The following is an 11,368-nucleotide window of genomic DNA, read 5'->3' as shown; positions in this document are numbered from 1 at the left end:
TTGAGTTTGATCAGTTAATATTTTGATGGACGATGATAATAGATACGGATAAAATGTATGCTCATTTGTCAAGGGATCATGCCCAACGCCATCATGATAAGGTAATGCTCTTCTTTTCTCACCATTGTCATTGTGAGCTTGATTACTGAGCAGGGTTTTATTTCTCTGAATCTTTTATGATCTACCAAAAAAAATATTTCATGAATCTGGTTACTTATATTTAACTGGTTTGTGTTATCTTAATATAATGTGTTTGTATAATAAGTTAAGATGTTATTGTGTTATCTTAATATATAATGCATTTGTATAAAATTATCATTTATAATGATTTTGTGTTGTATAGGATGAATTTGTGTGAATTGATGCTGAAGGAATACTTGGTTATGTTATTTCTTGTTGTTTGATGCTTTTGCACGTCAAGCGTTCGGTTATACGCATTTATGTCTATTATGTGTTTAAATAAATTGCAAGTTGTAGCTATCATGCGATTTAGGATGTTTGATTTTGTATAAAATTATTATTTGAAATGATTGTTATTTGAAATTGGATCTAATGGATTGGATTGTTTAACAAAAAATTTAAAATTCAAGTTTACCTCCGCCGGTAGTTAATATTTAATTATTAATAAATAGCATGTTATTGTCGGATTTATCGGGGAATAAATCCGACAGAAAAAATTACCAGCAAATTTTTTTCGACGATAATTAGCAGCAGACGAAAAAATCCAACAACAAATAGTTACCGACAAGATTTATACCGTCGAATTTTTTCCATCACTAATTCTGACAGTATCTAGCGAATTTTTGTAGTGAATAGCGCGGATATTTATAACATGGCGCCAACATTAATGTCGGATTAACCCGAAGGTAACTTCTAACAAATTGGGTTATATATTTTGTCGCTAAATTCGATAAAACTTTGCGTCGGCCTCTGAATATCTACTGGTAAATATTTTTTAGCGAGATTTATACCGTCGCATTTATTCTGCTGTTGAATCCGACAGTACTCGACGACTTTCTTATAGGGTTATACTATTATTCTTTATATTGTCATAAAAATAAAAATCAAATGCACTCTTTGACCTTTAAAGTTTAGTTTTTCACTTTTTCTCTATTAATTCTAAGTGAAACAGTAAAATAAGGTGAAAGAGATGAGAATGATAATAACTTTTAGAGTTTAGCTAACATACCGTAAAAATATATGATATATTTATTGTTAGTGAAAAATTTTAAATTTTTTTATTTAATAAATATAAAATAAATACATTAAAAATTTAAATTTTTTTATATTTTAATAAAAAAATTTTTAATTTATAATCTTAATTTATATCCTTAAAATATATAATAGATAAACCTAACTTTTATAGTCTCCTAAACGTTGTCCCACCCATAACACCAATATTTGTGCTAATCCCACATTTAACTCCAATTTATTAATTAATTTATGTAGATACTCTATCAACTCTAGAAAGAAAATCTTTATGTGCAACGGCTCTTAGTTACTCTTACCAACCACAGTCAAATTACATAAATGCCCTCACCAGAAAAGAAAAGATAAATTAATCAATCTCAATTAACGCCACAAAGGAACAAAAATCACAGTTGTCTAAGTGGGTGCTGACTAAGTCAATGAGTGCTTCATGATTGAGTTAGCGCTTAGCGGCGCTTCACAAGTCACAACACCCTTCTTAGTTAGCATGCTATATATTATTGAGTCTAGACTCTAGCATACCATATGCACTTTCCTCCTTAAACTTCACTTTGCTACTTCGCCACCTCAAAAAGAAAATAACCCAAACAATAAACACAGCCACCATAGTATTTTAAGTTTTGAATTGAAATTGAAGTGTTCAGTGATATGTCCCCCGAAGCTAATTTCACCGGAACGGGTGAAGAGAGGTCAAACTCTCTATTATCCAACGCGCGCTGCAGCTTCTGCTTTCCCTGCTGCTTCGGTTCCCGTCGTTCCGCCAGCGTCGGCATCGCGTGGTGGGAGCGCGTGAGAACAAGGTCATGGTCTGAGTCCCAGACCCAGGCGGTGACCGGAAGCGTCGGTGACCGGTGGTGGGCGCGTGGATTCATGAAAGTGCGCGAGTGGTCAGAGATCGTCGCGGGGCCACGCTGGAAGACCTTCATTCGGCGGTTTAACCGTAGCCGTAGTGGGGGAGGAAACGGTGGTCGTTACGGGCAAGTGGGGAAATACCAATACGACCCCTTGAGTTACGCGCTGAACTTCGACGAGGGCCCGGGACAAAACGGAGATTCCGATGACCATAATTATGAAGGGTTTCGGAATTTCTCGTGCCGTTACGCAGCTGCTCCTGTTTCTTCTGCCGCTCCTCCGTTCAAGTCCGTTACTGCTGATGTGAGTGAAGACGTCGTCGTTTTTGGATGAAAAGAGAAAGCGCCGTTTAGGCTAAATTGCGCCTAGTGGGGGTCTGCGCTTATTGCGCGAGATTAACGTCAGCATCAGCGTGGCGTGGCGTGGCGGAGCCTCCCTCTTTTTGGTCTTATTACTAATATAGTAATTTATTTATTTTATATTATCCTTTTTCTTTTTGACAGATGTATTATCCTACTTCCTACTGTATATAATGTTCCTCATTAATATCTGTTAGTAGAGTATTAATAGCAGATTAATATCATGTTTTTTTCTCAATTGATAACGTGTGTTCGAGATAATTTAGTACCAGGGTGTTGCGCAGATTATGGAAACTAGTAGCTCCTGTAAAAACTGTGATTATGACGTAAAAAGATTGTAAGTAATAAAAGGATATTTTTAAGTTTAGTTTAAGAGATAATATCAATAATTCAATGTCATGCCCTTGTTTTTTCTCAATGGTTGGTGACGTGTATTAAAAAAGGAAAAAGAAAAACTATGGGCGGGCAAGAAGAATTGTCGGTAATAATAAAAGAATATATCGGGTTTAGGATATGTGATTTGTTGGGTCCAAATGCTTCGTAATGGTAAAAGATACAAAGTATTCAGTATTCACATATTTGTTTTGAACATTATTTGTTTATTTAGGAGCTGCAGAATGGATAATATAGACTTAGTTTTGATAGCTTGCTTTCTTTGGTGGGCTAAACATCAGAAGTTGTGTACTTGTAAGGTAAGAATTCATTTTTTTACGAGATTAATTGCTAGTCAGAATTATTGGGGATCCGTCTATTGTCAAAAACTCAAAATTAAATATCTCTCTACTCTTGTTCTTTGTCAATTCATGACAAGTATAATAATTGTTGGGTAATGTAGCAAGTTATACATGTGTTTTGGACTTTTGTTGGTTGCTTCAGGGAACTGGATAAAGATTTTCTTAGGAGCGTGTTGGAACAGCTTATGTTATTTGCTTTAAGTGCGGTTTTGATGTTTGATAGGTAGGGAAATGTTCCTATCTTCTAATTTTCCAAACGACAAAAGGAAATAATGGTGTCAATATCCATTTTAGTCTCCAAAATCAATTAAATAAATAAATTTTTAATTTTTTTAAAATAGCTGACTAAGACGTTTATTTTTAGATATGTGATTTCCTTTAATTCTTTGGTAAATTTTTTTTTCACAAGTATTAGTCTAATACTTATATAAATTGATAAATATTATTATAATAGTTATTTCATGTCAATATCTTTTAATTGTATTGAGTGTCTTAAATTGGTTTATAAAAATTTAACTATAAAAATTTGTGACCACTAATTAAGTAACATGAATCAGTTACCGATACAATATTTGCCAAAATTAAAATATATACATACTAAATTAGTTAGGAAAACCAGACAACAAATCAAACAAATAATTAAAAAAGTTAACACAACAACAGAAGAAAAATTTTCATATCATCTCTGGCATAGCCATCAACAACCTAAGGAATTCACACGTCTCCATTCATTGCAACTAAGCAAGGTCATGTTGATGATTTCTTTTACTTCTCTGCTCTTGTTCTGAAATATCCTCCTATTTCTTTCCAACCAAATGTTCCAAATGATTGCACAGAAGTCCATCAACCACTGCTTTCGATCCTCTTTTCGACGCGGCTCTTCTGTCCAGCTAAGAAAATGTTACTTCATCAAACCCGGAAAAGACCACTGGCGGTCAAAACCAGATATCCACGCACTCCACACCTGCCAAGCAAAATCACAGCCAAGAAACAAGTGGTGGACCTGTTCACCATCCTTGTTGCATAAGACACAATCAATATCGTCCTGACTAATAATCCCGAGCCGACTCAGTCTTTTCTTTGTATTCACCCTGTCTATCAAGACAAACCAAGCAAACAGCTCCACTCTTGGCGGAACTAAACCTTTCGAAACGGTCTTAGTGAAGCTGTAACTGGTTACATCCTCTGGAAGCATCTCCTCCTGCAACACCTGCACGAATGAGTTAGTAGAAAAAATACCTAGTCTATCATATTTCCAAACAACTCTGTCCTCTCTATTATTTACTAGCCTCACAGGTATCAAAGCCTCATGTAACTGACTCAGAAGATCCAGCTCCCACTGAAAGTGCTCTCGCCTCCATTGGAAATTCCAAATCCACTCTAACCCATCCCAAAACCCACAATCCTCTATAACCGATCTACATTAGTTTGAAATAGAGAAAAGCTTGGGAACCGATCTTTCAAAGCTCCACTATGTAACCAAACATCCTCCCAGAACCGAGTCCGTCTCCCGTCACCAATCTCCATGGACAAGCCTGTAATCATCTTATCCCTTATATGTTGCTCCTTGAATTGTATTTGGCAGATATCCTTCCAAGGACCTCCTCTGGTGGGTAGCACTTGAGTGGACAGTAGCTCATACGGATTCAAATTATTACAGGAACAGACCACCTTCTTCTACAACGGACACTCTTCCTTTGCAAACCGCCACCACCACCTAAACAATAGTGCAGTGTTACGAACCAAAGCATCTCCAACCCCCAACCCACCTACCTTCTTCAGAGCCTGTACCGATTCCCATCTCAATAGAGCCATACCACTCCTATCATCCTCCTTGCTCCAAAGGAATCTTCTCTGCAAAGAGATTAATTTCTCAGCAATAGCTGACGGAGAAAAAATGTCGGTAAAAATTTTCACAAAAAATATCGCGTTGCAAGTATAGTTCTAAACCGACCATTCAACCTCAATCAACATTTAGATTGTTGTCACTAAAGCAAACCCAATAAAATTAACTGAAGTATTTAAACATCAGGTCATCTCTCAAGGAATTGCAGGGAAGTGTAGTTTATTATTGGCTATGGAACAGTATATTTATGGGTTTTGTAATAAGAAACAAGAAAGTAAAATGACAAGAAAATAAACTAATAACTAAGAAAGCTCTTAGCAAGGAAAGAGAATTAGAAGTCCTATCCTCATTATCATCGTCAATTGTGATGGTAAATGTAAATTGCTTTTACTTAGTTATCCTCTAACAAATGAAGGAAAGTCAAGCGAGCAAAATCGACTTAAGTTCACAAGTCCTAATCAAAGACTAGATTTAATGATGCTCAAGCCAACTAACAACTTTCAATCACCAATCAACAAAAGAATTTTGATAATTCAAGAGTCTCTAATTAATTAATCAAAGTCAAGAACATAAAAATCTAAATTAAAATCCACCCAAGCATTTTATCAAACACTTGGAAGGCATAGAATAAAAACATAGAAAATTGACAAGACATAGGAAATTCTTAGACTAACCAAAGCAAAGAAATAACAATAGCAAAGCAATTGAACAATAAGGAACATGAAACATAAATTGTATTAATGAAAATTGAGAGTAACACATGAACTCATAAACTAAATTAGCAAAATAAAGGAATCAATAAGAGAAGTATATAATTAAAGTGTTAAAACAAATAAAAGTAAGAGAAAACTAAATTAAAATAAGACTGAAACTTAAACCTAAGGAGAAATTAGAAGAAGAAACCCTAAACCTAGAGAGAGGAGAGAGCCTCTCTCTCTAGAATTCTACATCTAAAACCTAAAAATGTGTATGAATGAAAAGTGAATGATCCATCTTATTTGTCCCACTCTGCAGCCTCTAATCTTCATTTTCGGGCTTGAAACTGGGCCAAAAACAGCCCAAAAATTGCCCCCAGCATTTTCTCGTAACTGAGGCACGTGACACCCGTCACGCGTACGAGTCAGCTACGCGTACGCGTCGCTGAACAAATTCCTGGTCACGTGTACGCGTCATCCACGCGTACGCGTCGCTTGCCTACTGCACTGGTCACGTGTACGCGCCATCCACGTGTGCGCGTCAAGGCCAGCTGCTCAAAACTTCAATTTATTGTGTTCCTTCCACTTTTGCATGCTTCCTTTTCATCCTCTAAGCCATTCCTGCCCTAGAAAACCTGAAATCACTTAACGCACATATCACAGCATCGATGGTAATAAAAGAGGATTAAAAATTAGCAATTTTAAGGCCTAAGAAGCATGTTTTCAATCATAGCACAAATTCGGAAGGATTTATAAAGCCATGTAATTTATATGAATAAGTGTAAGAATAGTTGATAAAATCCACTCAATTTAATACAAAATAAACCGTAAAATAGTGGTTTATGAACAGCCTTCGGCATCTTGTATAAACTCAAATAATACACTGGCAAGCTATTTAAAACTGATTTGATAAGCACCAACTTTCCGGCTTTGTTTAGCACCTTAGCTTTTCCAAAGGCTAAGTTTGTCCTCCACCTTGTCAATTATAGGCTTCCAGGTCTTTACCAACCTCAGATTCACTCCTAAGAGAATTCCAAGGTATTTAACGGGAAGGGTTCCTTCCTTACAACCCAATAAGCTACACATACGTTGCACTTACTGCTCCTCGCAATTGATTGGAATCAGACTGGACTTATCAAAATTAATACTTAGACTTGACATCAACTCAAAGCATCGCAGAAGCCGCTTGTAATTCTTCATAGTCTCCTTTTCTGGTGGGCAGAACAAAATAGTGTCGTTAACGAATTGAAGATGTGACAACTCTATACTGTCTCTCCCAACCACCAATGGTGATATTCTCCTGTTCCTAACTGCCTCTCCAACCATTCTATGCAGAACATCCACAACTAGCACAAATAAGAACAGAGAAAGCGAGTCCCCTTGTCTCAATCCCCTTTCTATTTTGAACGACTTAGTTGGTGAACCATTTATCAAAACCAACATAGACGCCGTGGTCACACACTCCATAACCCATGCCCTCCATCTACGCCCAAAACCCATCTTCTGCAATACCATATCCACAAAACTCCACTTGACTCTATCATATACTTTTTGGAAATCTAGCTTGATAATAGCTGCATCCTTTTTCCTCAGCTTAAGCTAGTGTACAGTTTCACATGCAATGAGAGTCCCATCATGAATTTTTCTCTCCTTTACAAAAGCACTCTGAGTCTCCCCTACTAATCCTGGCATAACTAACATCATCCTCCTAACTAGCACCTTCGAAATAACCTTATACACATTCCCCACCATACTAATAGGTCTCAGGTCTTTAATCCCCTTTGCACCAACGAATTTAGGGGCCAACGCCACCCAGGTTATATTGGCATCTACGGGCAGCCTGGACGTCTGAAAGAAGTCCAACACAGCTACCGTGAATTCAGACCCAATCTCATCCCAACACCTCTTTATGAAATTCATGTTGTACCCATCACAGCCTGGCGCTTTGGAAGACTCTCAATCCCACACTGCCTCTCTAATCTCCTCAGCCGATGGCATCGCCATCAAGGTCCCAGCGTCTTCCTCAGTTATCATCTCCACCAGACCATCTCTCAACCCCACCATAGGTGAAACTTCCTGATGATACAAATCTCTGTAAAACTCTCTAATAGCTATTTTTATTCTAGCTTGATTCCTCACCACTCTGCCATTAACTACCAGAGCATCAACCTTATTATTCCTCCTTCTTGCTGAAGTTATATTGTGAAAATATCTTGTATTTTTGTCCATGTCCTTCGCTTGTCGAGACCGGGACATCTGTTTCCAGTGAACTTCTTTCCTCACATACTACTTCTCACAGCAAGTAACTAATGCCTTTCTTCTAGCCTCCATCGTTCCATCATACACTCCATCCCTACCATATCATCAATCTTCTTGATCTCCTCTTCAAGCTTCAAAATCTTCTTGTCTATATCACCAAAGTTGGCCTTATGCCATCTCCCCAATGGAACCGTCAATGCCTTCAATTTATCTGTGAACTGCATCTCCCCTAAACCTCTCCATTTCTCCTTAACTATTCTAATAAAACCTTCATGTGTAAACCACGAGTCTAGACTACGGAACAGTCTAGGACCTCCCCTCAGAGTTTTCTCTTCCACTATTAAAGGACAATGATCTGACAAATCCCTTAGGCCACCTCTTAACTGAGTCTCTGGAAACTTTTCCAGCCATTTCAAACTAACCAGGGCTCTATCAATACGACTGCATGAACGACCTCGAAACCATGTAAACTTACGAATCGGTGAGCGGTAAGTCCACTATGTGCATATCTTGTATCCAATTCTTGAAATCTTCAGCAGACAGAGGTAGACTAGTAGTACCTTTCTGTTCCTCCACATGTACTATCTCGTTAAAGTCTCCCATGAAACAACAAGGAACCTGACATAACCCAGCAACGTAACTCAACTCCTCCCACATATGACTCTTCTCATCTCTACTATGCGCACCATAGACCAGGACAATAGCACAGCTGAAATTATTCTTCAACAAGACTCCTTCAACATATAGCCACATGTCCCCCTTATAGTAATTATTCATTTTAAAAATCACTTCATCTCAAATTATTAACAGTCCACCAGATGCACCTTCAGAGCCTACATATTCCCACCCTACACCATCATTTCTCCAAATTCTTGCAATGTCAAATCTCATCACTACCTGTCTTTTAGTCTCAATCAAACCTAACATGTTCAAACTATGTTTATTTTTTAAGTCCTTCGCCATTCTCATCTTTCCATCACCCGGTAACCCCCTAACATTCCAAGAACTAAAAATTATTTAAAATTTTTTGACACACTTATTTTTTATTTTTGGGTCTGCACCATCTCATCTTCACCTTCTGTTTTTCCATCTTCCTTTTCTGTGCTTATTCTTCATTCTGGGCTTATTCTTCATTCTGTGCTTGGAGAATTGCCATGATGTCATCTTCTTCATTACACAACATAGCACCTGACTCCATTGCCAGCTCCCAAGTTTTCTTATTTTCCAGCATCTGCCCTTCTAACTTAGAGCATTGAGTGTCACTATCCTCCACATCGTTGTCAAGTTCTCCCTGCCTGGAATCAGCCCTTCCAAAGCCTTCCTCATCATGCCCGAGAGCCAACTTCCCACCATATTGGTAAAGTAAATTACCTCCAACAAATCTTAGTTCAAGATTGTTAGCATCTGCGTCACCAACCCCTGTTTCCGCAACAAACTCCTGAGAGCGACCCTCAACCGCGTTCACTACTCCCTCCTCTACCCCTGCAGCCGCTTCAACCTCCCCATCATGAGCATCCCCCTACTCACCAGTTCCTACCACCATCTGAACTGCCCTGCCATTAGGCTATAGCATGACCTCGGCGGATGGAGCCCCTGTTATGCCCTGAAAGCCAGGGCCCCCATCATCGACCATGACAGCGACAGCATCTTCAACAGGTCGGGTACGGTCAACCCCATCGCATATCAAATGGCTCTCCCATATTGCTTCCCGCCGGCTTCCTCTTTGGCCATCTCTGGCGGATATGTCTCCATCTTCTTCAACGATAGGCACGCCATCAACAGGGTGAGCGTCACCTCTTCGCACACTAGTGACCCGCTGCAAGTTCACCATCTGACCCGGGGAGCCCAACTCAGTTCCACTATTAGCGTGCCCAGTAGCTGATGCATTTGGGCCCAACCCGCTAGAGTTCTTTTCCCTCTCCTTCTCTTTATTCCTGGCCCAAGCCTTAGTGAGACCCTTTTTTTTTGTTTTTTCTTAGCTGACCCCCTTTTCAGCCCGTTAACCATAGAACTAAACGTGCATGTAATAGTTCTATCAGATTCTGCATCGTAGCTCATACCATTCCCACCCCCAAGATCATCGCTCCCTTTATTGACTCCATTAACTACATGATCAGTTACGATATTCCCACGATTATGATTGATATTGTGATTAATCCATTCATTCAAATTAACCTTAGGAATTACTAATCTGCCCTTCTCATCGTCCTCACCCCGTTTCACCACCATTAACAGACCTTCATCATGATCATCCTCCCTGCCTGGGCTCGTACTTGCGATATCCTGATTCCAGATCTCACAGTTAGTAAACTCCTTATCAACCAAAATTTTCCTACACCACAAGCCACACACCTCATGCCCAGCCTCTTTCACTAAAACATCAAAGCCACCAGAACCAATAGTGATATGGATCCACTCCTGAATAACGTCCATTATGCACGTATTAATCTGCACACGACTTACAGTGAACGAGCTGCACAATTCTATTTCTTCTGCATACCCAACTACTTCTCCCCACTAGTATTGTCCTTCTATCGTATTGAAGGTGTCGACTAACCATGCATGTAATGGAACCCCAAAACATTCGAGCCATACCCTTCTAGTTTCACTACACTCTGACTCCTCCCACCTCCAAACCCGGTGGAAGAATTGTAAGAGACAGTTCAATTTAGAAGTGTAAGTTTCGTCAGCATGCAGAACACTATCAAATTTCAGAAGAGCTTTGTACGCTCCTATTTCCCGAATTTGGGTGATGGAAGGCACGTTCTTCGCAATCATATCCCTCAAAGCGGTGAAATCCATAGGCTTCGTCGTAGTCCCTACTAAACTTCTCTGTAACCATTCCAGATTTTCTTCTGCCACTGCTACTTCCACCTTCCTTGTCTCTCCATTCCCATGTGGGGTTTCTATGATTTCCTTCGTCTGTACTTCATGTCCCGTTGACGAAGGACCCTCGCTGCCTACTTCCCAATGTGGCTGCCTAACAGTTTGGTGAAGTTTGTCTTCTCCTTTCCGTCCCTTATCTATGTTCATGGTTTCACCATTCTTCTGTACTTAGCTTCGCCCACAAAAATAATCTTACCCCTCAGTCTAAGCCGATTCATTTCTGCTATAGCCTTCAAGGCCCCCCTTTCGTTATGTACCGTATGAAGGCAAAAATGTAGATCTCACCATTTTTTTATTTTCGGGAAAGATATATATCATTGATGTGCCCAGTCCATTTGAACAACTGGAATAAATCTCTCTTCGATATGTCTTCAGGGAGATTATCCACAAAAATAGAGAAAGATTCACGTTCTAGCAGCTGATACTCTTCTCTGTTCCAAACCCTAGGATCCTTGCCGTATTCCTTAGACCTCTCTCTCTCTCTCTCTCTCTCTCGAATTGGTTTGAGCTCGATCGTGACATATTCAA

At 39.1% G+C, this 11,368-nt stretch overlaps 2 protein-coding genes across 2 annotated transcripts; one reads left to right on the top strand and one right to left on the bottom strand.

Moving 5' to 3' along the window:
* On the top strand, nt 1,620-2,793 carry LOC107643942. The gene has a single exon (XM_016347701.2). It carries the CDS (start codon nt 1,858-1,860, stop codon nt 2,392-2,394), a length of 537 nt encoding a protein of 178 aa, XP_016203187.1. The 5' UTR covers nt 1,620-1,857; the 3' UTR covers nt 2,395-2,793.
* LOC107640970 lies at nt 7,652-8,917 on the bottom strand. The gene is made up of 4 exons (XM_016344478.1): nt 8,763-8,917; nt 8,430-8,663; nt 8,053-8,395; nt 7,652-7,951 (listed from the first exon to the last, which is right to left on the bottom strand). Exons 1-4 carry the CDS (start codon nt 8,915-8,917, stop codon nt 7,652-7,654), a joined length of 1,032 nt encoding a protein of 343 aa, XP_016199964.1.

Source organism: Arachis ipaensis, chromosome B05 (assembly GCF_000816755.2).
Source record: "Arachis ipaensis cultivar K30076 chromosome B05, Araip1.1, whole genome shotgun sequence".
Lineage (NCBI taxonomy): Eukaryota > Viridiplantae > Streptophyta > Magnoliopsida > Fabales > Fabaceae > Arachis > Arachis ipaensis.
The sequence above is the reverse complement of the archived record's forward strand: the minus strand, read 5'-3'. Positions and strand labels throughout refer to the sequence as shown.

Coding starts and splice junctions, on each gene's coding strand:
- LOC107643942 (XM_016347701.2), top strand. CDS start 1,858: ATGTCCCCCGAAGCTAATTTCACCGGAACGGGTGAAGAGAGGTCAAAC.
- LOC107640970 (XM_016344478.1), bottom strand. CDS start 8,917: ATGGCGAAGGACTTAAAAAATAAACATAGTTTGAACATGTTAGGTTTG. Junction 8,664..8,762: donor GAAGGTGCATCTGGTGGACT/GTTAATAATTTG, acceptor GAATAATTTCAG/CTGTGCTATTGTCCTGGTCT. Junction 7,952..8,052: donor TCAAGAAGATTGATGATATG/GTAGGGATGGAG, acceptor CACTGGAAACAG/ATGTCCCGGTCTCGACAAGC.